The sequence below is a fragment of the Aquarana catesbeiana genome, linkage group LG01 (assembly GCF_042186555.1).
Source record: "Aquarana catesbeiana isolate 2022-GZ linkage group LG01, ASM4218655v1, whole genome shotgun sequence".
NCBI classification, from domain to species: domain Eukaryota; kingdom Metazoa; phylum Chordata; class Amphibia; order Anura; family Ranidae; genus Aquarana; species Aquarana catesbeiana.
The window spans coordinates 185438350-185465308 of NC_133324.1; the positions used below are offsets into that span (position 1 = coordinate 185438350).

Sequence of the window (26959 nt, forward strand, 5' to 3'; positions counted from 1 at the left end):
AAAACATAAATACCTTTTTTTTTTTTTTTGTTCCCTTTTTTTTTTTTTTTTTTTTTTAAAGTGATCACATGCACTTTGTTTTCAACTGCATAAGTGTCAGGAACCATGAATCGGACTGAGACAGAAGTACAGTAAACATCACACTATTTCATAAAATGGTAAAATGGTATAAACAGAACAAACATAGCCAGAGTTGGGTAACCAGGGCGGGTAGTCGGAACAAGCCAGAGAAACGAGTCCAGAGATCAGCGAAGTCGGGTGCCCCAAACAGGATCAGGAACCAGAAGGAAAGTCAGCCAAGCAAAAGTCTTTCACAGGAAAACACAGCAGTCTGGATATGTTGAGCAAGGCAAAGGCACAGAAAATCCCATCCAAGGAGTTTATATAACCGGCAGTTCTAGCTGATGAGCAGAAAATGAAGACCAGGTGAGTCACTATGGAAGGAAGAGTCTTTGGCAATTAACTGACAGCTGAGCACAGAGGTCTGAAAAGGAAGGGCTGAGCCCAGCCCTGACAGTACCCCCTCCTCAACGACCCCTCCCCCTTGGAGGGCCACCAGGTTTGAGGGGAAAACATCTATGGAAGGCACGGAGGAGAACAGGAGCATGTATGTCTGAGCATGAGACCCAAGAGTGTCCCTCCTCCAATGATCCAGGTACTGTATGCGCCCCCGGAAGCTATGGGAATCTGTGATTGTATCTCATATTCCTCATGGTTCTCAACCTGAACTGGGTGAGGACATGGTACCGAAGTGGTGAAATGGTTGCATACCAAAGGTTTTTATAAGGAGGCATGAAATACATTTGAAAAATGCATATCAGTAGGAAGGTCTAACGCGTAGCCACTGGGTTGATCCTACAGGGAATACGGAAAGGCCCAATGAACCTTGTTGCCAGTTTTAATTAGGGAACACGGGAGTTGGAGGTTGCGAGATGACAGCCAGACCCTGTCCCCAACTTGGTAGGGGTCTGCGGTCAGAATGGAGTCTGTACCTATCATTGGCACATTGCAATGACTCTCTTGGACCTGTAGGGAAGCGGTATTGACAGCATTATTGCGGGCAAACTCCGCCCAAGGTAAGAGGTCTAATCAGTTGTTATGGTGGTCAGAAATGTAGAAACCTAAAAACTATTCCAAAGACTGGTTGGCGGGTGATACGCAGAGGAGAAAGAAAGCTGAATTCCAACTGTGCATAAAAGCCTCGCCAAAACCTGGACACAAACTGGCTACCCCTGTCTGGGACGATCACCTTGGGTAGCCCATGTAAGCGAAAGATCTGAACAAAAATGGAAGCCTGTTCTTTAGATGTGGGCAACTTCTTAAGTGGAATACAATGAGACATTTTCAAGAACCAGTCAACCACCCTAAGCATAACTATGTTGCCCTGAGAGCTGGGCAACACCACAATGAAATCCATTGACAGGTGGATCCAAGGCCTCTCTCCATTGGGTATGGGTTGTAGGAGGCCCACTGAAAGGTGTCATGGTGTCTTACTCTGAGCACACACGGAACAAGCAGCTAAGGCGGATACATCAACACATAGACTAGGCCACCAGAATTGTTGGGAAATGGCCCAAAAGAGTTGAATCTTCCCTGGGTGGCCAGCAGAATGGGAGAATGGTAAGTCTGGCAGTACGGAGACTCTCAAGGGCAAAGCAGCGTTCACAATGTTTCTCAGGAGGAGAATAGACCTGAGCAGCAAGAATTTTGTCACCCAAAGGAGAAGTGAGACTGGTGCGAACCGTAGCCAGAATATGATCAGGAGGAATCACAGAAACTGACTCCATCTTGGAAGTGGAGGAAAACTGTCGTGACAAAGCATCAGCCCTTACATTCTTAGTACCAGGTAAGAATGAGACTATGTGATTGAAACTAGACAAGAAAAGAGCCCATCGCGCCCTTCTGGGAGAGAGGCGTTTAGCCTCAGACAAGAATGTGAGATTCTTATGGTCAGTCAGAATAAGAACCAGCACAGTGGTACCTTCGAGGAGATGCCTCCATTCTTTAAAGGCTAAAATGATCGCTAACTATTGTCCCCAATCTCATAATTGCATTCCGCAGGAGATGATTTCTTGGAAAAGTAGCCACAAGGATGCATAGCACTCTCAGAGGTAGGATGTTGAGACAGCAGGGCACCAACTCCAGTTTTGGATGCACCAACCTCAAGGATGAAAGCTACTGTAGGATCAGGATGTACTAACACAGGAGCAGAAGCAAAGGCAGCCTTGAGACTCTCAAAGGCATTAATGGAATCTGGTGACCAATTCTGTGGGTTACCGTCCTTTCTGGCTATATTAGTCAACAGTTTGACCAGAGACTAGAAGTTACGAATAAACTTTTGATAATTGGCAAAGCCAAGAAAACGCTGCAATGGTCGTAAACCCACGGGTCGGGGCAACTGTAGTACTGCCGAAAGTTTTTCTGGGTCCATCATAAAAACAGCAGTGGAAATGACATAACCCAGGAATTTAACCTGTTCGCAATGAAACTCGCACTTCTCCAATTTGCAATACAGGTTATTATCTCTCAACCTCTGCAGCACACGGCGGACATCTATGTGATGGTTCTCTAGGGATTAGGAAAATGGGGATATCTTCGATAAACCACCACACATAGCTGCAACAAATCTTGGAGGACATTGTTGATAAAATTCCTGGAGTGTTGCAAAGCCCTAACAGCATAACTAAGTATTCATAATGTCCTGTTCTGGTATTAAACGCAGTTTTCCTATTCGTCGCCCTCCTTGATCCTCACAAGATTGCATGCTCATCACAAATCAAGCTTCGTAAAAAAAACGTTGCTCCCTTGAGGTGGTCAAATAACTCTGTAATCAAAGGAATCGGATGCGCGTTCTTAATCGTGAAGCGATTGAGACCCCTATAATCAATACAAGGTCTCAGTTCACTAGTCTTCTTTTTCACAAAGAAGGAACCAGCACCAGCAGGAGACGAGGATCTACGGATGAAATCTCGAGTGTGTCTCAAACATAATCCTCCATGGCTTTGTCCTCTGACAAAGGGTAGCCCCAAAAACAAGGGGGTATGGCACCAGGTTGAAGGTCAATTGCGCAATCATACAACCGGTGCAGAGGCAAACTACCGGCTTGACCTTTGTTAAAGACATCGCAAAATTTGCAATACTTCTTCGGCAAGTTGGAGTTTAAAGGGGTGCACAAGACCTTAGCCACTTTCAGAAAACATGTCTTCCTGCATTGTGGCGATCAGGAAAGAACCTTAGCACGAAGCCAATCAAAAGAGGTGTTGTGCCTCTGTAACCAAGGATAACCAATAACTACTGGTAAATGAGGTGAGGAAATTATTTTAAATTGGATTATCTCATGGTGAAGAGCCCCTATGGCCGTGGTCAATGGAGCAGACTCATGAGTCACATTGGCAGGCTGTAGAGGTCTCCCACCGATAGCCTCAATGGCAAGTGGAGTGGCACGAAGCTGCAGCGGAACAGAGTGCTTACACACAAAGGCACCATTAATGAACAGGCCTGCAGCCCCAGAGTCGATTAGAGCCTGTGTCTCGATGAACGACTCAGACCAAGAAAGGGTCACTGGAACTAGGGCCTGATCTTCTGGATAACTGGGGACAAAACAATGCCACCTAAGGTCTGTTACCTACAGGACCTCAGGTGCATGCGTTCTCCTGGACAGGTAGGACAAGACTTCAGGAAGTAAACTGCCTGGCCACAATAAAGGCACAATCTCTCCATCCTCCTAAAGGCCCTTTCATCAGCAGAGAAGTGTGAAGCCCAATTGCATGGGTTCTACCTCACTGGCAGACTCGGTACCAGGAGGTATGGAAGATGAGGGAAGCATTTGTCGGACTGCAAAGCTTGGAGCAAAATGTACAGGAGGCTTCCACAAGCGCTCCTTAAAGGAAGGTGTCTCTCTGAGTCTGGAGTCAATGAGAACAGCAAATGTGATCAACCTTTCCCAGCTCAGTGGGGATGTCTCGGGCCCCTATCTCATCTTTGATGGTACCTGAGAGACCATGAGAAAAAGCAGCCATGAGGGCCGCATTGTTCCAAGCAACCTCTGCTGCCAGCGTATGGAATTCAATGGCGTAATCAGCAACAGTTCTCGTACTCTGATGGACATGCTCTTGTCAACAGAAGTGGAGCGTGCAGGAACATCAAATACCCTTTTAAAGGAAGCCACAAACTCAGCGTAACTCAGGACCGACAGGGTTTTGCGTCTCCCATAGAGTGTTTGCCCAGGCCAAGGCTCTCTCAGAAAGCAAAGAAATCACGAATGAAAAATTTGTTTCACCGACGCAAGTGTTAAAATAATAATGAACTTGAATTCAAATTGTGGTCTGCTGCAGTTAATCCTATATTATAATAGGGAAAATTTATGTATATGAAAGAGTACTGTGCTGATCCAAAAAGTGCTAGTGCAATATTACCACTAAAACGGTGTCTATACTTTGTATACAACTTATGCAATAAAACCTATAAAGTGCAATGTGCCAATAAATCAAAATAAAGTGCAAATTATCATGTGCAAAATATCAAGGGTAAAAACCCCAGAACATATTTTTCAATGATCCCCAGAGTTCATTTCCGTATCTCATATATATTCAAAGTGCATAATGGGCTTCTGAAGTAGCAGATTTAAGGCAGGATATCGATGAATGACGTTGTTGGACAAAGAACTCTGGGAGATTTATTCCATCTTTTTGGCCAAAAAGAGTGGACACTCCTGACCCAACTAGTGTCTACATGTCAAGCGTGTCTAATACAGTGTACATATAATTTTCAGCATATTGCGTCACAAGCAAACAGGCGGTACACTTCCGTTATACAAAACATTCTAACCTTTTAAAAATCAACCTATGCTTCCTAACCCAGACAAGTTCTGCAAACCATATATATTTTTAACTTTATACAAAACTTTCGTTTCTCTGCAGTATGCTCTTGCACAAAAAGAGGAACTCAGCAGGTTTGTGTATGGGAGGGGGAGTGAGTAAGTCCAGTGTCTTTAACCACAACCTGTCATAAATAGTTCCAGGATGAAATACAAGAAATATGATTCTTAGCTGAAATTCTAAATCAGTCTTACTACACACATAGCAATGGCCATATAAACTGACCCTCGTTGCCACTTCATTCCCCTCTTTGATCATAATCATAGCGATTAATATGAGCGAAATTAAGCATCACTAGATAACATAGTTTTATTTTTTTTCTCTCATGACCTCACTAGCAGGCACAAAACATTCTTCTACTGAGACTATTCCCCATTGTCAGCTCCAGTCTGGTCTCTCATTAACTTATAAAACACTGGGATAGTGACCCTTGGCCCATGGTAACAATAAGAATGCAAAAAGAGTAAAAATATTAGCACTCCATACACTATAGGGAGAATCTGAAAATAATTAAAACTGGTCTCTGCAATACTTGAGTTGGTGATCAGGGTATGGTTTACCAGCTCACCGGTGGAGCTAAAGCTCCGAACGGTTAGCCAGGTTTTATAGGGTGCATAAGTGGGGTCATAACAGGTTATCTGATTTTCAATGGAGCACATTGAATAGGTAGTCCCTTATGTATGCAAGTACCAGTTTCTGTGCCCTTGCATTGATAATGAGAGTGCCACAGTAACATCTTGGTAGCTATGGATCCTACTCTGGTGGTCTTTATACAAGGGTCACATGAATTACCCCCCCCCCCTTTTTAGCTCGGCCAGTATCACTGCTATGGCTATCAACAGTCTCATTATAAAGATTTTAGTAAACATTACATCGATGAATATCCTCAAGCTTCCGCTTATGTGTAGACCAAACAGCGTCCGGGCTGTGGTTGGAGCAGAGCTTAGTAGATGTCCTTTATCTTCCGCTGTGCATTGAGCCAGCAGCTTCCAGGGGTGTGCTGGCCGCAGGGCTGGAATTCTTCCTTCTGATTTCTCTGGTCAATCTCAGTCTCAAAGGATCTTGGGGATCTATTGTACTGTGCCAGGAGTCTGTGAGGTCAGCAGCTCGTTTTACCCTGGAGTGGTGTATCCAGGGTGTCACCTCAGCTACCTTAATGGCTGTTGGGGTAGATAGCAGAACAGTGTAAGGACCTCTCCAATTTGGCCCTAGTGGGATTAAGTTCCACTCCTTTACCCACACTGTATCTCCTGGTTTAAAGGGGTGTACTGGGTTCGACAGGCTTATGGGAAGTTTCTCTTGAACCCATTTCCCTATGTCTTGCTTACTCTCCCCAAGTTCACGGTTAACTACCCCTCCTATCTGATGCAAGTCTCCTCTTAGCCCTCTAATGATGGGTGGGGGCCTACCATACAGTACCTTAAAGGGGACAGATTTGTCCTCTTTTTTGGGGTACTCCGAATTCTCAGTAAAGCAATGGGCAACATCAAGGTCCATTTCATTTGGATTTCCTGACAGAGCTTGGCCAGTTGTGACTTGAGCGTGCGGTTCATTCGTTAACTTTTCCAGAACTTTGTGGCCCATATGCAGTGTGTAGTTTCCAAGTAATCTTAAGTGCTGTTGCTAATTCCTGGAAGCACTTGTGGACAAAGGCAGGGCCATTGTCTGAGCCTATGGTGAAGGGGATTTCATATCTGGGGATAAACATCTTTTACAAAGCTGCTTCCGTCAGTAAAGTACTCAAAGTTTGGATTTTCCATGGGGCTGTCTTTCAGTCTGGTCGGCTTGAATATCCATTACCTGGAGACAGTCATGAGTTAGGGGTTCTTGTGAGGTGGGGAGCAGAGTGGCTGGGTTTAAAGTGTTTACAGTCTCTAAGTGGATACGAGGAATTGCACACAGCATAGCTTGATATTTAACCAGTCGACTGTTAGTGAACCAGTGATTTCCCTTGTAATCCATTAATGCCTGTACTTGGTGTGGGACTCGGACATAAGTCTCCTGACCTAATGACAATTTGTCAGCTTCGGCCACAAGGAGGGCTGTTGCTGCGATGGCCCGCAGGCAGGATGACCATCCCTGAGCTACAGTGTCCAGTTGTTTCGTAAGGTATGCTACAGGGCGCTGCCACAACCCCAAGTATTACTGCTATTCCTTGTTTTTCACTGACATACAAATAGAGGAATTTTTGGCAGGCCTAGCGCAGGAGCCTGCATTAGGGAGACCCCTTTGTGGATTTATAGAGGGGTCTGGCTTTTGTGGCAAAGTCCGGTATCCAGATTCGGCAGAATCCTGCCACCCCCAGGAATTCACGTACTTGCCGTCTGGTAGTCGGGGTGGGAATCTGACAAACAGCTTCTTTCCTGCCTTCTCCCAATTGTCTCTGTCCTTGTGATACTCTGAATCCCAGGTACTTTACAGTCTCTTGGCACAATTGCGCCTTTCTCCGGGACACCTTATAACCTGCCTCCCACAGTAATTGTAACAATTCATTAGTGACCGCTGGGTCATTACAGCCTGATTGACCGCTCTGAGGTCTTGAACGAGACGACAGTGAGCTGTTCCAGGTTTCTGTACTGGGAGTAGAGGTGTATTTCAGGGAGACTGACAGGGTTTTAGAATTCCATAGTGTAGGAATTTGTGTAAGTACTTTTATATTCCTATTAGGGCTTTTCGAGGACCTGGGTACTGTTTCAGGCTGACTGGAGTGGCTCCTGATTTTAATTCAATAAGGATTGGGGGAATGTGTCTGGCTAATCCTGGTAGGTTGTCTTCTGCCCATAGTCCCGGGATGTCTTGCAGTATGCGGGCTTCAAAGGGATGGGGCAATTTTAGGATAGCCTGTCCATCAGATTGGAAGTATATGTGTGCTCTGAGTTTAGCAAGTAAGTCTCTGCCCAGCAAGGGAATAGGGGAATCCGGCATGTACAGGAACTGATGTTGGACTTGATGCCCCCCCAAAAACTGCAAAGTCTTTCTAATAGGAAGGGTCTTTTGACTTTATACTTCTGCACTGCTTGGTTAATTCTGTGTCTCTCCTCAGTATTTCAAAGGGTCAATAAAAGTTGCTGGCAGTCCAACCAAGTGGGGTTATAGGTCTGAGTTATTGACCGGAGCAAATCTGTCATGGCTTGGGGCTTCTCAGAGTAGGCAGGGTTATGAATCTTCCAGTTCAGTAAATCTGTTGTGGTAAAAAGGGGTGTAAACTAGAGTCCGATGTTCCCCTACCACCTGTTTTCTTAGGGGCATTTGCAGAGATTTGTTGAAAGACGGGGCAAGGGTTCGGCTATTTGCATCAGGATTTCTCGGAGTGGAAGTGGACACTTGATTGGGGAGCCCATTGACTACTACTGAGTTCCCTATTTCTGTCCTGCCTATACCCAGAGTGTTACGGTTCAGAGTATATTTACTGAGATTTGGCATTGACAAACTTGCTGAATCTGATGTAGGTGGACAACAACTTGAGTCCCCTTGTTTACTGGACGGGGCATTTGGACATGGCTCTGACCTGTGTCTATCTGAGGTCCATTCATCTACATACGGGGGAGGCTGATCTGTCTCTTCGGGTTGAGAATATATGTGCTTTGTTTGTTTTGTCAGTGGCACTACTCTTGTCATAACCATAATTCTGCACTGTTCCTCTTTTTGTGGCTTCTATCCACTGCAGGTCTCTATCTCCCATTTGTCCAAAGGATGCACAATCATCCAGACGGACGTTTTCTCCTAGCTGACTGACTAAGGATTTAGGACTAAGTTTTTAATTGCAATTCTTAGAAAATCCCTTCCTAAAGTTGGAGATCATGGATTGTAGGGGAGATTCAACACTGTTTCCCACCCATTCTTGTAATCTAAAAGACACCAAGACAGACACAGAGGATAGATGATGAGAATTCAGTAAGGGGTCTGAATCCTCGACACAAGTAGGAACAATAGACAACGCTTCCCTCGGTCAGTGGCCTTGGCGCGGTCTCCCGGTAAACGAATACGGCGGAGCTGAACCTTAAAACAAGCTGCTAGAAAGACTCAGTGCCGGTCCAGAGGCACTTTTAATTGTGAGTGTACATTTCAGACATTATGGATATTGTTTTATTGGCTAAAATAAATATATCATTTAAGTACATTGAGCAATGAGGGATGTTTATTCTGATTTTTATGAGATACCAAGACTGGCATGGAGATGTGAGGAGTATCTAGTGGTTATCCCAATATGAACCAAAGGCAAAACTTTTTCTAGGTTCTGGTGAGTGCCCATTTCAGAAGGTGGTGGTGGCGGCACATGAAGTGGTGAAAAGTTCTCAGTTTTAGAGCACGGATGTGGATGGAAGCACATTATGCACTTTGAATATATATGAGATACCCAAATGAACTCTGGGGCTCATTGAAAAATATTTATGTTCTGTGGTTGCAATATTTTACCCTTGATATTTTACACATGATAATTTGCACTTTATTTTGATTTATTGGCACATTGCACTTTGCAGTTTATAAGTTTTATTGCATAAGTTGTATACAAAGTATAGACACCGTTTTAGTGGTTATATTGCACTATCACTTTTTGGATCAGCGCAGTTACGCTTTCATATACATAAAGAAATTACAAAGCCTACTTTGCTTCTATCTGTGGAAAACGCCTGGGGCAGCTTCTCAAAGTATGTCCAAACCTGGTTGAGATAACCTCTGCATAGAACTGGATCGCCCCCAAATCCCTGGGGAAGCGGAACCAGACATACCTCCTTATAGAGGTAGTATTCGAGGCGGATGCCTGCACAGATTGGAGCATCAGCAGGGACAGCCTGCGACACAGGTACCGGAACAGCCCCAGTGGGAGGATCCAAGTGAGCAGTGTGACTCAGGGGTGTCCGTAATGCTATGGCAAACTGATCCATGCGGTGATCCTGCTCATCCAATCTGGAAAAAATATTACCAATAAGTGGATTTCCTGCATCTTCTGAATTCATGGCGTTTGCTTACTGTCAGGAATCATGAATCAGACTGAGGCAGAAGTGCAGTAAAAATCACACTATTTAATAAAATGGTATAAACAGAGCAAACCTAGTCAAAACATAGCCAGAGTTTGTTAACCAGGACGGGTAGTCAGAACAAGCCAGGAGTCCACATATCAGGGAAGTGGGGTTCAGCAAACAGGATCAGGAACCAGAAGGAAAGTCAGCCGAGCAAAAGCCTTTCACAGGAAAACACAACAGAGAGTCCGGATATGTTGACCAAGGAAAAGGCACAGAAGATCTGATCCAAGAAGTTTATATAACCATCAGCTCTAGCTGACGAGCAGGAAATGAAGACCAGGTGAGTCACTGTGGAAGGAAGAGTCTTTGGCAATTAACCAACAGCTTAGCACAGAGTTCTGTAAAGGAAGGGCTGAGCCCAGGGAAGGTGAAGAAGCAGTAGACTGGTCTTCCCAGTCAATGGCTGTGTGTGTGTGTGGGGGGGGGTGCAAACACGGGTCTGATGATTGGTGGAGATTAAAACTAAAAAAAGATGGAGCGCTAGAAACGCAGCAAGTAGTAAAATAGCAAGTAAATGCGATATGTAAATAGTTCCAAGGTCCAGGTGTGCCAGTAAGCAAAGTTCATTCACTGCTGAGACCAGACCAGGGTTTAGGGGTTCTGGTCTGTATCAGTGTGGATGGTCAGCTGTAGAGAGCAGAAGTGACTCTGTGGATATGGGTGAGAGAGGAGCGGCGCCACTCTGAGTGCAGTATGTTGGTTAAAATTCAATTTTTTATAAAAGTAAGATCAACACATTTTGGTGGGAGATAACATGCACCGGAGCCACCAGGAACTGCTGACCACCACCGCTACCCAGCTGGACTATAGCAGCCCAAGCTACTCATGCCATGTACATTATATCTCACCAAAATGTGAGTTGATCTTACTTTGCACTCAGAGTGGCACCGTTCTTCTCTCTCTCACCCATGATTGGTGGAGAGCAGGCTGAGTTCCCAGCACAGCCAGAAAACTGACCATGCTGTGCTCTCATGCCTAGTGTGGTCAGCTTTCAATAGAAAAGCAGATGGACTGGCAGGAACATCAGGTATTTCACACAAAGAAAGCAATACAAGGAGAGCAGGATACTTTTTTTTTATTATACTTGTACATGGTACAGCATGCACATATAAGGAATATGAAATGTTGGGGTAACATTCAAGTTTTTAAGATTTAGCACTTCTTGCCCCCAACCAATACACATCTTTTAATGTATGTTTAAGTTTCTAACCACTTTATACCTTAGATTGTATTATTTTCGATTGAGATGCTACTCGGAGCTCTGGGCCAGGGTAATTCCTCTTTAAGGTACTAATGAGGGCACACCTTGACTAAACTAAAAAGGGAAACCGTCTTTTTTTTTTTTTTTTTTCTGCTTTTGATGTTGAATATTGGCGATCTGTACAATGGCACCAAGCTGGGTGTGGGGCCCTGGGGGGGTTGGGCCTCCTCAGTGGGTTAGAATCCTTATCAACTTAGCATCCTCTCCTAACCAAGGATTCCTGACCCATTATCAGTGGTGGAATCACTGTAGATTCCAAACCACCAGCTGAATAGGGAAGTTATCCCCCTATGGGACAGAGGAACAAGATGACCTTTAGGAATTACTTAGTTCCAGACATCTAGGTAAATGTCATACTCTCCTTGGGGTGATTCCAACCTGACACCCCCCCTCCCCCTACGCACATAATTAGAGGTCTGCCTCCAATCATTACCATTTCTTAAACGGGTTAACGGTTAGCCACTTCACCTAAGGGCTGGGTATAACTGTAAATTTTACTTCTGAGGAAGGTGCTTAGGTCTCATGAATGCCTTATGTCCTCTGACACCAAGGTATTCTCTCTGACCTACTTTGACAATATTTAGCATTACACCAACTGGTTTTAAGTGGCAACCGCCTACCCCTGAGCCTTATTCTAGAGATTGTATTGTCACATTTTAACCTAGCAATATCGGTTAACTCCGTTATCTGACTGTCTACCCCTGTGGTTCTCAACCTAAGTCCTCAAGTACCCCCAACGGGCCATGTTTTCAGGTTTTCTTTTACTTTGCACAGCTGCTTTAAATCAATATCATTGACATGGTATTGAAAAGGGCTATTTTATCTAAGGGAAGTTCCCAAAACATGACAAGTTGGGGGTTCTTGATGTCTGAGGTTGAGAAACACTGGTCTACTCTACCCAGGCCTTCCACCACCCATTTGGTGGTTGGAAAATTTAATAAACATTTGTTTGAGACTTCCCCTCTTTTTCCTCATCCCCTAGTCCTGCTTCACACCCCTAGCTCCGGCCCACCTCACGCCTCAATACACCCTCCACAATTTTCTCTCTACCTACCTAGGTCTGACCTTATCTTACTCTTCCCTGCCTGTATTAGCCCCCCTCCCCACCGGATTCCTGCAATCAAGGAGATAATTATCTCACTAGTGCAAAGGGCTTAAACACCCCCAGGATAAGAAGAGTCCTCCATGTCCTGAAGAGAATACATGCACAAATTGCATGCATTCAAGAAACTTATTTTAAGGAGAAACAAAAAAAACCTAACGTTCTGGGAGAGTGCTATTTCCTGACATCCAATTGTAGCAGTACCAGAGATTCTTAATCGAAGGGAGCTTCCATTCCGATTTCCTGACTTGCTGTTGGGACTTTACTTGATTCCAATTGTGAGTAAAATGTCAGATACCACTTTCTCAAAGGCCTATTAGGCCCCACTTAAATGACAGCAATCTGTGGCCCATATTCTAACTAAGATCGCTTCCTGAAGTCCATTATGGATAAGCCATCCACCTTTTCAGAAGGGAATCCCCATTGTTGTGGGTACACTTGAACGCCGTGCTGACTCTTGATATAAACACCCTTATCTGGTTCCTTTTCCATTACTCGTGCCACCTATAAGGCCTCATGCACACTGGACATTTTTACAGCTGCTGTTATTGGCTTCAGGCATTTTTTCTGCAGCCAGGAAACTCCCCAGCATGTTATCCTATGTGTCCATGCACACATAGGCTGTTATCAGTGTTTTTAGCAGGGACATTTTCTGGTTGGGAAAAAAAACAGAACTAGAGTTTTCACCTGTAAAAATGCTCTAACTCTGATAAAAGCTTAAAAATGTAGAAAGACGCAAAAAATGCAGCTATTCATCGTTTATTGGCTTTTTTGCTAAAAAAAATAAATAAAAATGCTACAGCTAAAAAAACGCTACTACAAAAACGCTGCAAACCTCATTCTACAGCTTTCTACAGCTAACACTACTGGTGTTTTTATAATGTCCAGTGTGCATGAGGCCTACAATTCCTACATCATACACACCTAATCGATATTTGGCAGCTCCACCACCCAGACATTTAAGACTGTGTACCCTTTATTCCTCAAACCACAAGGTATATTCCCCTAATGACCTAGTTGTAATTCTGCATCAGCACATGCCCTTATGCACTAAATTCAACAGAGGAAATCTCATTTTGTCAGATCATTCTTTATTTGCGGAAATTAAACTAACGTACAATACCACTGCCCTATCCTGGCACTGGAGATTGAATGAAAACTTGCTCCAAGACACCCAGATCTTAGCAAATGTAATCAGAGCTGGGTACAATAACATCTCAGACAGTTATCCCATGCAAATAGAGCTTACATCAGAGTATTCTTTAAACATGGGCCTAGGGTGAAAAGAGAAAGGGAAGCTAAACTACGAGAGCTCCTAAAAGAGATTTTCTATCTGCAATCAACACATGAAAATAAACCTGATATGTAGAGAGAGTGAGTTGGTCTGTTTGAAAAAAACTGGTAAATTCTTTTAACATTCTCTTAACCTTAAAAAGCTAAGGCAGCTGTCTCACAATGTATTAACATTGCAGTAAGTGTAGTCCCTGTTTAGCCAAAGCCCTCCAAGATCCGCACCCAGCTCACTATTCACTTACCCACTACCACCATTCCACTTTGAAATGTCTAAAAGCCAACATATCCGTTATCCCTAGGGAGGGTAAAGATCCAATGTCTTGGGCTGGCCATCACCCAATCTCACTGTTAAATGTACTGTACATTTCAAGCTATTTACCAAAATTCTAACTACCTGTCCCTTTCCACATCTTCAATAATACATCGAGACCAAGTTTGTTATGTAGCCACACGAGAGACCCATGATAATAAAACCAAAGAACTTAACCTGATCCATGCAGCTAATTCATCCCATGCCTCCTGTTAGCCACTGATACAAAGAAGGCATTTAATAGGGTCAACTGGACCTTTATGTTCACAATTAAATATATTGGCCTAGGTGATAACAGTAATGCAGCAATGGATACATTCCATTTACTCCATGCTGACAGCATTAGTTAAAGTAAATAGTCTTCCTCAATCCTTTTTTTCATTTTGAATGCGACTAGACAAGGCTGCCTCCTGTCACAGCTTCTCCTCTTCCTGCTTACCCTAGAGCCCTTTGGGATATCCTAAACCTTTAGGGCCTGCAAATGTGTAAAGAACAACATAAAATATCGGCATATGCCGATGACCTTGTATTCTCCCTTACCAATCCTATCATCTCCCTACCCAATCTACTACAGGAACTTGAAGTCTGATGATAGATTTTTCAAAATCTGAAGCAATAGGACTATCAATACCGATCAACCTGAAAACCCAATTACAACAAAACTTTAAATTTAAATGAGTTTCAAAGACAATAACATATGTGGGCACTTACATTCCATCTCACCTGAAAGATGCATTTTGCATAAACTTCCCACTACTCCACTATAAAGTAAAACTGTTAGTGATTAATTGGTATGAGGCACTCCTCTTAATTTGGAAACTGCAATATCTTTAAAGGGGTTCTTCAGTCTTAACATTAAAAAAAAATTAAGTCAGCAGCTACAAATACTGTATATAGCTGCTTACTTTAAAAAAAAAAAAAAACACACCTGTCCAAGGATCTAGCACCATACTCAGCCGCTCTTCCGGGTACCGGGTCCCCGGCACCAGCTTTTTTTCTAAGAGAAGCTGGCTATGGCTTCTTGCAGCTTCACTGACGGCTTCCTACTGAGCATACGTGAGTCATTCTGCGCTTTGTGAATTGACCCCCAGCCTTCTTGGACCTGTCATGTCCTAGAAGGTTGCAGGCAGGGATGTGGGAGAACGTCCGCTTTGATTGCCTATGCGGTCAGAGGGGAAGTGGGAGCCGGTACCTGCTAAACCCCCCCCCCCCTAAAAAAAAAAAGGTGGAACAGGAGGGGGAAGAACTTCCCATTTTTATGGTGAAGTTCCATTTTAAAGTGGGAGTAAACTACCATGGTTGATATTTACCTATAGGTAAGGCTTACCTATAGGTACTGTAAATATCTCCTAAATGTGTACAATCCTGGACTGTGAATAGCGGCTCCTGTGCGAATGCACACAACCTTAACCCCAATCATAAATAAAATGCATGTCAGAGTCCGTAAACTCATGAGATACTGATACTGTAGGTAGCCGACTCGCCTCCCGCCATTTCTCAAGTAATTTGCACAAGATCGACACGAATAATAAAACTACCGCTTTTTAAGTGCTTTCATAGAGTGACACATAAAATTTTCTTAAATTCCTTTTGTCACCTGTAACTTGTACTTTACATTTTTTTTTATTTTTTGGGGAGAGTAAGTGAAGTATCCAAACTCCACTCACTGTTTAGTATCATATTGTGTTTTGTATACTGAAACACGCATGAATGAAGAATTTAAAAAAAAAAAAAAAAAAAAAAGCTGTACCTTATTCAGTGCAACAAGTGCAACTTTAGATATTACATTAGTGAAACAGGACAGAAATTACAAAACAGAATGAATCCACAAAGACACACTATGAAGAACATAAGATATCTACTGCACATCATTCCTCACTACCAGACCACTGTATGGAAGACCTAAATGTTTTTGTTCTTAAAGGGGACTAAATGTTTTGAAAAAAACTTTGAACCACAAGTAATAATTCTATTTGACACTGGAAGTAATGACTATATATTAACCTCTGCCTTCTAAGTCAATACCAAATAGTTTTATGACCAATGTTACCTCTGTGACTCCATTCCCACCCCCCTAATTCCATAGCCCACACTATATCCTCCTTTTTTTTTTTTTTATTCCTCCCAGAGATTGATGTCTTTTGCAGATTTTTTTTTCTAAACTCTTTACTACACTTTTGTATCAGCACTGCTTAAGTGACAAAAGGAAAGAATTCCAATAGCTTGTCATGAAAATGTAAGTGTTAGTGCAAATTTTAAAAAAAAGGTTATGCACATTTTTTTTTGGTTTTTCCCAGGAGCCTGCAACTCATTGCACCCGCGATCAGTGGATTGTGAGAGCAATGTCAGGCTGCTGCAAACTCTTCATTCCAGCTCTCTGCCCTTTTCTCTGTATGGGCTCTCAGTTGGAGAGCTGGAGGGAGTGTCAATAGACTACAAGTGTTCTGATTACCACATTTGTGTTCCACTGAGAAATACAAGTCCATCTGCTGTTATGGCAGATGGGACTTTAGTTTATTCACAGCTCTTTGTCAATGCATGATACAGCTGTTCAAGTGGAGCCCCGTTTAGCCAAACTCATTTTGAAAGTGGCTGCAGGGGAGGAGAACCCCCGGACACTGTCACAAGGTGAGATGGGGGCTTAGCAAAATGTGCATGTTACACCCTAAGTATGGGTGTAGCATGTAACCTGTTGCTAAAGGTGGAGTTGGCCTTTAGTTTTGCCGTCTTGGAGACAGCGCAGCAGACTGGGTCCCCCGCTTGCAATAGAGCTGGAAGAAGATAGCAGGGGAGTCCGGCAGAAGATACGGGCGAAGAACCGGACAGCGGCAGCAGACTGGGCCCCCGCTAGCAAGAGAGCTGGAAGAAGATAGCGGAGGGGCCCGGGAGAAGAGGCGGAACACGGGGAGAAGTCGGAAGAAGACCCCCGAAGTCGGAAGAGACCCCCCCCCCGGAGCTGCCTAATAAATTTCTTTTAAAACCTGTGTGGTGTGTTTTTTTTTTTTTTTTTTATTAACACTTTTTTTCCTAGGTCAATGGGTAGGGGTACCATGTACCCCATACTCATTCACATAGGGTGGGGGGCGGGATTCCGATAAGCCCCCCACCCGCAGACCCCGACAACCAATGGCCAGGGTTGTCAGGAAGAGGCCCTTGTCCTCATCAACATGGGGGCAAGGTGCTTTGGAGTGGGGGGGCCTGCAGGGCGCCCCCCTCCCGCTAGACACCAACCCCCCCATGTTGTGGGCATGCGGCCTGGTACTGTTCAGGAGTGAGGGGGTGTTCGCTCGTCCACACCCCCTTTTCTGACCGGCTGGGCTGCATGCTCGGATCGGGTCTGGTATGGATTTTGGGGGGACCCCCACGCCGATTTTTCAGCGTAGAGGGTTCCCCTTACAATCCATACCAGACCTAAGGGCCTGGTATGCCCCTGGGGGGAACCCACGCCGGTTTTTTCATTTAAAATTTGATGCGGCGTTCCCCCTCAGGATTCATACCAGACAGCTGTCAGCACTGCCTGTTGCTCATTGCGAAAGGAAAAAAAAGTTTTCCTTTCCCAATGAGTGGGCCATCTCGGCACTGGCTCTCGCGACGGGTCTCGTAGGTGTCAAATCTCGCCGAGAAAAGCGGCGAGATTGACACAATATCGTGGTCACCTACTGTATGTGTAATAAAATGGAATGACACATGGGAAATGTATTGAAATGTATTTATTACTTCGTACAAAATCCTTTGTTGGCAATGACAGCTTCAAGACACCTCCTGTATGGAGAAACTAGTCGCAAACATTGCACAGGTGTGATCTTGGCCCATTCTTCCACACAGTCTTCAAATCTTGAAGGTTCCATGAGCCTCTTCTATGAACTCTGATCTTGGTTCTTTCCATAGATTTTCTATTGGATTCAAGTCAGGTGATTGGCTGGGCCATTCTAGTAGCTTTTTCTTTCTTTTAAAACAATTGAGAGTTTCCTTGGCTTTGTGTTTTGGATCATTGTCTTGCTGAAAAGTCCACCCTCCTTTTATCTTCATCATCCTGGTAGATGGCAGTAGATTTTTATCAAAAATGTCTTGGTACATTTTTCCATTTATAGTATCATAGTAGGTAAGGTCGAATAAAGACAATAGTCCATCCAGTTCAACCTGTGCAGGTGCATGTTTGTCAGTGTCTATATTTCCCATATCCCTGCATGTTATGTAAGGATGAGCTCAGGTGTGTTCGCAAACAGCACGTGCAGAGCCCACCAGGAAGTCGGCACTGCACAGCGCTAATCACTGGCAGTGAGACATTTCCTGATCTCTGCAGCCGCGCATCGGGACAATGTCTCACTGTTTGTGAATAGCGCTGTGCAGTGCTGACTTTCTGGCGGGCTCTGCATGTGCTGTTTGCAAACACGCCTGAGCTCATCCTTAATGTCATGTAAAAACGATCAAAACTCCCCGCAGCCACCACCAGTTGTGGAAGAGTTCCACATTCCTATTGCCCTGACAGTAGAGCTGCACAATTAATCGTTAAAAGATCACAATCTCGATTCATCCCCTCTGACGATCTATGTTGTGGAGTGTCTCGATTCTTTCATGTTACAGTGCGCGCCGGCATGTTATCCTACTGGACGTCATATGACACCCAGTCTGGATAACAGAACCACTTCCCGGACGTCAATATGCTATTGACTGGGCGGGAAGTGGTTAATGAGGCTTTTAACATTACAGTTTAGCAACCCAGGTTTAACCTTTGCTCTTCTATATTTATTGCCCATTGGAATGCACTGTGATTCCTTTTGTTTATTAAGCTCCTAAAGCATTCTTCCTTCAATTACATAGTTTGCCCAGTACCATACGCTGAAAAAACAGCCCTACACCATGATGTTCCCATCTCCAAACTTCACTGTTGGTATGGTGTTTTTGGGGTAATGCGCAGTGCCATTTGACCGCTAAACATGGTGTGGATTATGGCATCCAAAGAGTTCAATTTTGGTCTCATCTGACCAGACTATATTCTCCCAGTAGTTCACAGGCTTGTTTAAATGGTGTGCATCAAAATTTAAACAAGCTTCAACATGCTTTTTCTTCAGCAGTGGTGTCTTGCGTGGTGAACATGCATACAGGCCGTGGCAGTTGAGTGCAGTACTTCTTTTCTTTGAAACCATTGTACCTGCTAATTTCAGGTCTTTCAGAAGCTCTCTACAAGTGGTCCTTGGCTCTTGTACAACGCTTCTGATAATTCTTTTCACTCCTCTGTCGGAAATCTTGCGAGGAGCACCTAGCCATCGCTGGTTTAAGGTGAAATGTTTTTTCCACTACCGGATTATGGCCCTAACAGTGCTCACTGGAACATTCAGAAGTATAGAAATCCTTCTGTAACCAATGCCATCCATATGTTTTGCAACCACAAGGTTACAAAGGTCTTGAGAGAGCTCTTTTTTTCTTTTACCCATCTTGAGATGTTTCTTGTGCAACACCTTGGTAATGAGACACCTTTTTATAGGCCATCAGTTGAGACTGAATCAGCTGATATTAATTTGCACTGAAACAGGGGTAGGATTGTTTTCTAATTACTAAAAGATTTCAGCTGGTGTCTTGGCTTTCCGTGCTTTTTTGCACCTCCCCTTTCTTGTGTTTTTCCCAGTGTCCATCCATTTTATTACACATAACTTAATTTCATGGATTGCATGGGTTGTTACTGACGTGGAGAAAATTTCATGTCAATAGCACCTTTTTAGAAATATATTTACCTAGAAAAATGGTGATGTGTTCAATGCTTATTTTACTTGCTGTGTGAAAAAATATTTATAAAAAAAATATTTACAAAAATATTTTGACTGTGCTTTTCTTTGTGTTTTCAGATTTCGTTTTATGAACTTTTCAGTGGATTTAAAGTTGAGAGTCTCAGATCATCAACCTTATCTTTAATGCATACATCTACAGATGCTCAAAACATAAGCACGATCACCATGAGCCCTATGGACATTAGCACATTTCGAGTAAAACTGAGATGAACTTTGCTGTAAGCAACAACATTATCTTATGTGTTTTACATGCAATAAAGAAGCACATTGCTATACCAGCTTCTGGACACTGTGAGGATTTGCTTTCAACATTTTCTGTTGACAACACCTCCAAGAAAAGCCATGTTTTTACACCACCTTCATCCAGTACATGAAGTATATATATATATATATTTTTTTTTTTTCTCTCTTTTTAGAGAACCTGAACTTCTAGACTTTGATTGATTTCCTTTGTTCTCGCTAAATTCTAAAGTCAAATATTAAGATGGTAAAAATACACGTTACAAAATGTATTCTGACAAATGAAGCAAACACACTTGAAGCAAGTGACCAAATAATTGTTACAGTTGGAGAGTCACAAAATTGATTTTTTTTTTTTTTTTTAAACCTGATACAAAACATCTGCAGAGACCCTGGAAGCTGACTGAAGTTGGTTAAAGACAACTTTTGTTAGTTACCAGTTAGTATGTTGCCAAAAGCTGTTTAATATGATAGTCTATTTAGATTACTGTAAAACCATTCTGTCCCTTCAGTTTTAACTGGTTTCTGTGTAGGATAATTTCCTTCCCTACATCCTTCTAGCATTTCACTCACCCTCACCATGGCTTTTTCACAGCCTTCTTTAAAGCGGTCAGTGTATTATGTCAACTTACCTCTTGGAACTGTGTGGTAATAAAATAAGTTAAGCAATTTGTTGGCAAAAAGTTAACCGTACATCAGCTTGCACAAGTAAGCAGTCTGCATTAAAAGTTTTTTTGCAAATGTAGTAGAACTGATGACCCAAATTCTTTGCATTGAAACTGCTTAAAGTCAGTGTCCGATGGGCAATTTTACGTACAGTATATTATGGACTATTTCCAAATTCTGTCTCACAGCAAGACAGTGATTTAGAGGCACAGTGGTTATAAATGCACATAAAAACTGTTGCATAGACTTTGTAAAATCAGGCGGCCTGATTTCTGTGCAATTTTGTTTCTAATATGTTTGATAAATGTTTCTCTGTTTGGCAATCAAGCTTTCAATCATGCTCGTGTGATAAGTGTTCCAATCCACATTAATTTTGTTTGATGCAGATAAGCAAATGGGGAGATATACAGTATTGTCCTTTTAAAAAAATGTAAATTTGCCTATCAAACATTGCTGTTAAGAATAGTAGATCATAAGTGCTTGATCTGGGTTAATAAAACATGCTGTAAATGTTATTTTGCATAGGTAATCTAAAAATGCGATTCAGAAAAAATACTTTAGCAAGGTGTGTTCCAAAGAGAACATATCGCATTCATTATAATCTTAGTCTTTGCTATTGTTAAACAGGACAGCTTTGCCTCTTGTGCTGTATTCTTCTTTCCTCTTAAGAGATAAGCTCAGTATAGGGGCTGAATATCCCTACAGAGGCAGTCCTATCTCTTAGAGAAAGGTACTTAGAACAGTATTACAAAGGTGCTGTACAATATAAATATATATATATATATATATATATATATATATATATATATATATATATATATATATATATATATATATATATAATTTGTGTGTGTGTGTGTAAACTAACAGGAGAATAGTAGTTCAGTTGCACTATAAAACCACTAAAGATAAATCAACATCATTAACAAATGATCAGTAAACAGATGTAATGAGTGACTCGCTGTGCTTTAGGCCACAAAAGTAGCATATAGTAGTGAAAAATCTTGTGATTGCGCAATGCACAAATTGTGCGCGGTTGACCTCATTCTTCTATATGCATCTTGTGTAGCCTACACTGTAGCAAGCCAATCGTTCCATCTGTTTAGCAATTAAATGCTAGTGATTTGATTTGAGCGTTATTGAGCTCCTAAAAAAAGGCCTGTAAAGCAAGCCTAATGGCTTTTACTTTTTTACCATCCCTAAGCAGCCCGAAGAGAATATGTTTTCAGCATTGAGCTGAGGATGGAGATTCAACTCCTTTAAGGGCTTGCCTTGTGACACTGAGCTGATGCTTATGCTCTGAGAGGTAAAGACAAATGATTATTTCTGAGAGGTAAAGCTGCACAATTAATACACTTTCAAAGCAGAGAGTACATTTTTACGAAATTCTCTGATTCTCTTTAAAGTTGTGCTGCAATAATTTTTACCATTTTGATTTACAGTATGAACAAAAATTTAATATATTTATTTTGTTTCTTGGGATGCCTATAATCCATAACCTGTAGAAGAAGAGGACCTTATTTGGAAGGTGGTTTAACCAAAAATAGGACATCATAGCAACCTTTTGAAAAGAATTGTTTAATTTTTGAAGACATAATTTTTTTTTATTGTAATAACTTATGTGCAATCTGCGTGTGTGTTTTGTTTTTTTGTTTTTTTTTTAATCGATGAGATGTATTGTCTGAAAGTTTGGGATCTGTGCAATTTTTAGCATTGCTTTTCAACATGGAGGTGATTTAGATAACTGATTCCTAAATAACCATATCAAAAACAATGTGCCTTATTTTTTACATTTCTTACAAGTTTAATGACAATTGTGTTTTAAGGAGTTGGTTTCTGTTTTTTCACGTCCGAAACCATGACTCTAGGCTGAATGTGTGCTTGTGTTATAATGACATTGTGGCAAACTGAATGTACCTACCATTTTACACCACTAATTTAACAAAATGCATTCCTTTTATGTACATTAGCTAGTGCCAAGGAATATAATTTCTTCACCACATCAACAGCTGTCATCAGTTTCTGTGCTACACCAGTTGAAGGCCACTGTCAATTTGCATGCTGCTGATTACTACAGATTCCGTCATGCCTTAACAGCAACACACAACTTCCTAATGCTGTATTCCTGTAATTATAACAGAGGGGGCTGATGTAGTACATGCCTAATGCAGTACTCTGGTTCAAAAAAGAACCTGGACTTACCTACCCCCCCCCACTCGACCTAGGTTGCATATATTGTGCTACCAAATTTATCAGACTACGTCTACTTGAAAATGTTTGGATAGTTCCATTAATTGGAATCTTTATAGATTCCAGAAGTTTTTGTTTTCAGTTTTATGTTGGTGAATTGCATTTTTCATGAAATGTTTGCTTCACAACCATGTAGACTTTTTCCTTCTCGAAACCATTGCCTTTTGGTTTTGTCTGACAGCCAAACCCTAACTTTTTTTTGTTAAGCTGAGCCCTTCCTTTGATGGAAAAAAAAGGGTAGTGTGAACTACCAGCTTTAAAACAGATCTTTTACACCACTGGTAAAAGGAATAAAAACCAGGGCATTTATTTAAATTATAGCACTTGGTAGACAGCTGAAAAACCTAATTTGGCTTAGTAGGTGGTGTTATTGACTTGTCACAGCCTTTAGGAAGGCTACATCAGCGTAAGGCTGATCTTGGAGCTGTATTAACTGATCTCATGAATTGAGATGCACTTGTTTGTGTGTGTACAGAAGAAACCCTTGCCAGAAATCACGTTTATATGCCTGATATCTGTCTTCAGGCTCTGAAGATGTAGAAATCTTTAGAAGTCAGTGGGAAGCCATTGACTGTCACAAGTGGCCTAGGCTTATAGCATGGTAGTAGAAGATTGATAAAAGGAAGAGCTATTTGTGCAATAAATGCTGCAGTTTTGATTACCATTGCACATTACTATTTTCTGAATTGGGGGTTAGGGCAACACAGAAAGGTGGTTAGTTACATTCAAGGTGAAAGGTCCACTTAAATGTTGGGTGATCTTATAAAGGGTGAAAACACAACTGTCCTAAAAAAACAATTTGGTAGAATACATTACTCATTTTAGGTTGTATTAACAAGACCATTCACCCAAAATCTGTTAGAAAATGAAGTCTGGTGTGTTAATTAACTTGCAGTATCTTTGAATTTCTTGTGGACTTTAGTGGTCAAACCACCTGAGTACAGTTTCTGGCTTCCTTCCATCTTACCTTGGGGACTAATCATGAATAAGGGTATTTGTTCCTCTAGCATTCTAAATTATATAAGATACAAAAATCAACAATTCTCTTTGTTGCCTTGGTAGAACGCTCCAGCTTCTGCCAGATATAGAAATATTTGTTTTTGCATTTTGGGTGGAGTGACTTGTTTATAGAATGGATTGATTCTTGTATAATTGCAATATGTTCTTTTATAACAAATGAGCAAATCACTCAAAACAGATTTTTTTTTTATTATTCTTATGTACTTTCCAAGGGAATGCCACATTACTTCTACATGCCATTACTGCAAGTATTAAAAATATTGTGAATGTTTTCTCTTAAGAAATGATCACTATGTTGCCGTTTTGTCTGATTTGTATATTTTTGTCTCAAAATTTCTTGAAACTGATTAAAGCTTTTGATAATTTCTCTAATGTTTTTACAAATAAATGAAATGGGAGCTGTAAAATATTAAAATTATCTTTAATAAATGCTTGACCTGGTTTATTGTTTTTTTCAATTTTAAGGATGAATATGCCATTTCCAGTTTGAAAATAAATACTATTATGACTTTTCACAAAAAAAAATTAAACAGCCTTGCTCACACTTAAGGGAAATGTATTTTTGTTTCTGCCTTTATATTTAAAAAAAAAATTAAAAATAAAAATTTTATTACAACCCCAATTCCAAACAGTTGTGACACTGTGTAAAATCTACATGAAAACAGAATGCAAATCTCATAAACCTATATTTTATTCACAATAGAAAATATACCAAATGTCTACATTGAGAAAATGTACAATTTTAAGAAAAAGATATTTTTGAAATTGATGCCAACAACATGTCTCAAAGTTGGGACAGGGCAAGAAAAAGCTGGCAAAGTATAAATCCAATTCCAAAAAAGTTGGCAAAGGGTAATGTTTAGCACGGTGTATCATCCCTATTTTAACACTCTGTAAATTTTTGGGAACTGGGAAGACCAGTTGCTGGTGTTTTGGCAGAAGACGCATCCCTGAAGACTGCGGGGAGGGAGGGGGAAGGAGAACTTCCGCTTAGATTGCCAAAATCGGGTACCTATCCGATGGACCCCTTGGGGTAGGAGGCCTTAAAGCAGAACTTCCCCTTTTGGGTGAGGTTCCACTTTAACTACTTTATTCCCCAGTGCCATTTTCAAATGGCACTATGTGAGCAAATATTCGTCTCAATACCATTTGAAGAATGGCACCCTTCCTCTATGGGTCCCAGTAAGGCTTTAGAGTGGAACCATCAGCTGCCTGATAGCTGGCATTTAGCACTATATACAGTATAAATCTATATGTGTGTGTTTGGGGGTTAACAGAATCGAAAAACATGGTTCTTAAAATAAAGTTGGCTTTTAAAAAGACTTCAGTGCAGCATACAAAAATACATATTGCTGAAACAAATCTCAAAGTGCCCCTTGTCAGGCTTACATAGTCCCAGAATATTAAAGCAATGTACTTGGGTCAACCATGAAGATTTTAAAGCAGCAAAGTCCAAATGTCAGAGGCAACACAATTCAAACACATGCAGCTCACATCCACACTCCCATCATGCTACTTCCTCTTTATCAGCCCCCTCCTTCCTCAAATCCTGCTTTCTATCTTAAAGGGCCCAGCACCTGCTGCAAAAGAAGGGATACATATCTTCCAACCAAGATTCATGCTTTTTTTTTTTTTTTTTTTTGCCAGTACATATCCCCCACCCCAGTCTCAATTTGATATGATGGAGGCACCAGTGGAGCCAAAACAATTACGTTTCCTGGATCACAAACCAGAATGCTTGGAGGGCTAACTACTGGGTTATCTGGGTACTTTTCCCCTTATTTTCTGCCATCCACGTTAAGAGGAGCATGAGCGAACTGGAACCTGCTATCCTATACTGTATTTTTATATGTTGATACAATTTAAATTGATAATGTATACATGTTTGTCTTTTTGTCAGCTGAAATAAACTTTATACATGCATTGTATTTTTTACTTAGCACCACTCTGTAAAGTCCCATGGGCTAATTTTCTTGTTTTGTTCTGCTATATTGTGGACTGAGTACCGCTTGGATCTGAGCGCAGGTGTTTTTTTTTTTTTTTCCTCTCTACTTGGTACCATGGTGGTAGCCCACTGTTTACCTCTTATGCTCAGACCTTTTATACTATAAATTGATGTGAACAATATTTACCGTGCATACTTCTGGAAGTCATTTTCCCTTTCTTTTGTGTTTCTGTTCATTTCTATATCTCTCTTGCGTCATGGAACGTAAATCCACTACTTTTTGGCACGTAACATTTTTGGAACAATATATGGAACAATATAAATGAAAAATGCCTGATGGGACTTCGGGTACAGATCTTTACAGGTTTCAGCAACATTGATAATGACTTTAAATCCAATTGGGAAAATAATTTTGTTAGCACGAGATGATGAAATTATTAATAGGAAGCAACCTTTGACTGTGAAATCGCAGAACTATTTAAACATACGAATATATCCTCACGTCCACACTTTGTCAAGGGATCAGGAATTAACTGAGCATCTTAATATATTCAACATGAAAAGCTTTAAGAATAAAAACAAAAAAAATTAATGGACAAAATGGCGTTTTGTCAGGGGACGGCCTACAAATGACATTCTACCATACATAGATCTAAAAGGCACAATAGACGAACTTACCCCAGTGACACCTATGATGGCAACATCGCCTCGGATGCCGCATCATCGGTCTCCCTTACTCGAGTGCGTAGGAAACACCCTGACACGCCCATACGACATCAGAGATATAAACGTCCCAAGGGGGAAGAGATTCCTGACCCCAGTAATGACCCTAAAAGAAGACCCCCATCATAAAGGCGAACAGGAATTTCCAACTCCTAACATTCCTGAGCCACTACCCTAGTCAAAATGGAAAGGCCATCAGTACAACTTCTTCCACACAATGCCTCCAATTCTATCGCATCTGGGGCATCAGCACCCCCTATTTCCCCCATTACAAATTTAGAGCTTACCAACCCCATTCGGATGGGTACGATTGGGGTGGTGGATCAATACACAGCCAGAAAGACTGGAATGACAGACAGATGGCCAACAACAAACTTGGATACTTGAAATTATTAAGTTGTCAACTTATACCCTAACTGACCCTGAAAGACAGTTGCTCCTAAAGGGACTGAGTTTTTGCCC

At 41.7% G+C, this 26959-nt stretch overlaps 1 protein-coding gene across 2 annotated transcripts in view; it reads left to right on the forward strand.

The window, feature by feature from the left end:
- MAN2A1 (mannosidase alpha class 2A member 1) overlaps positions 1-24258 on the forward strand; it is a 314922-nt gene extending 290664 nt beyond the window's left edge. For both annotated transcript variants that reach the window (XM_073624602.1, XM_073624603.1), the window contains exon 22: positions 19711-24258. In XM_073624602.1, the coding sequence (XP_073480703.1) occupies positions 19711-19863 (153 nt within the window). In that variant the 3' untranslated portion in view covers positions 19864-24258. The remainder of the gene's footprint in view (positions 1-19710) is intronic.
- The last annotated feature ends 2701 nt before the right edge of the window (positions 24259-26959 follow it).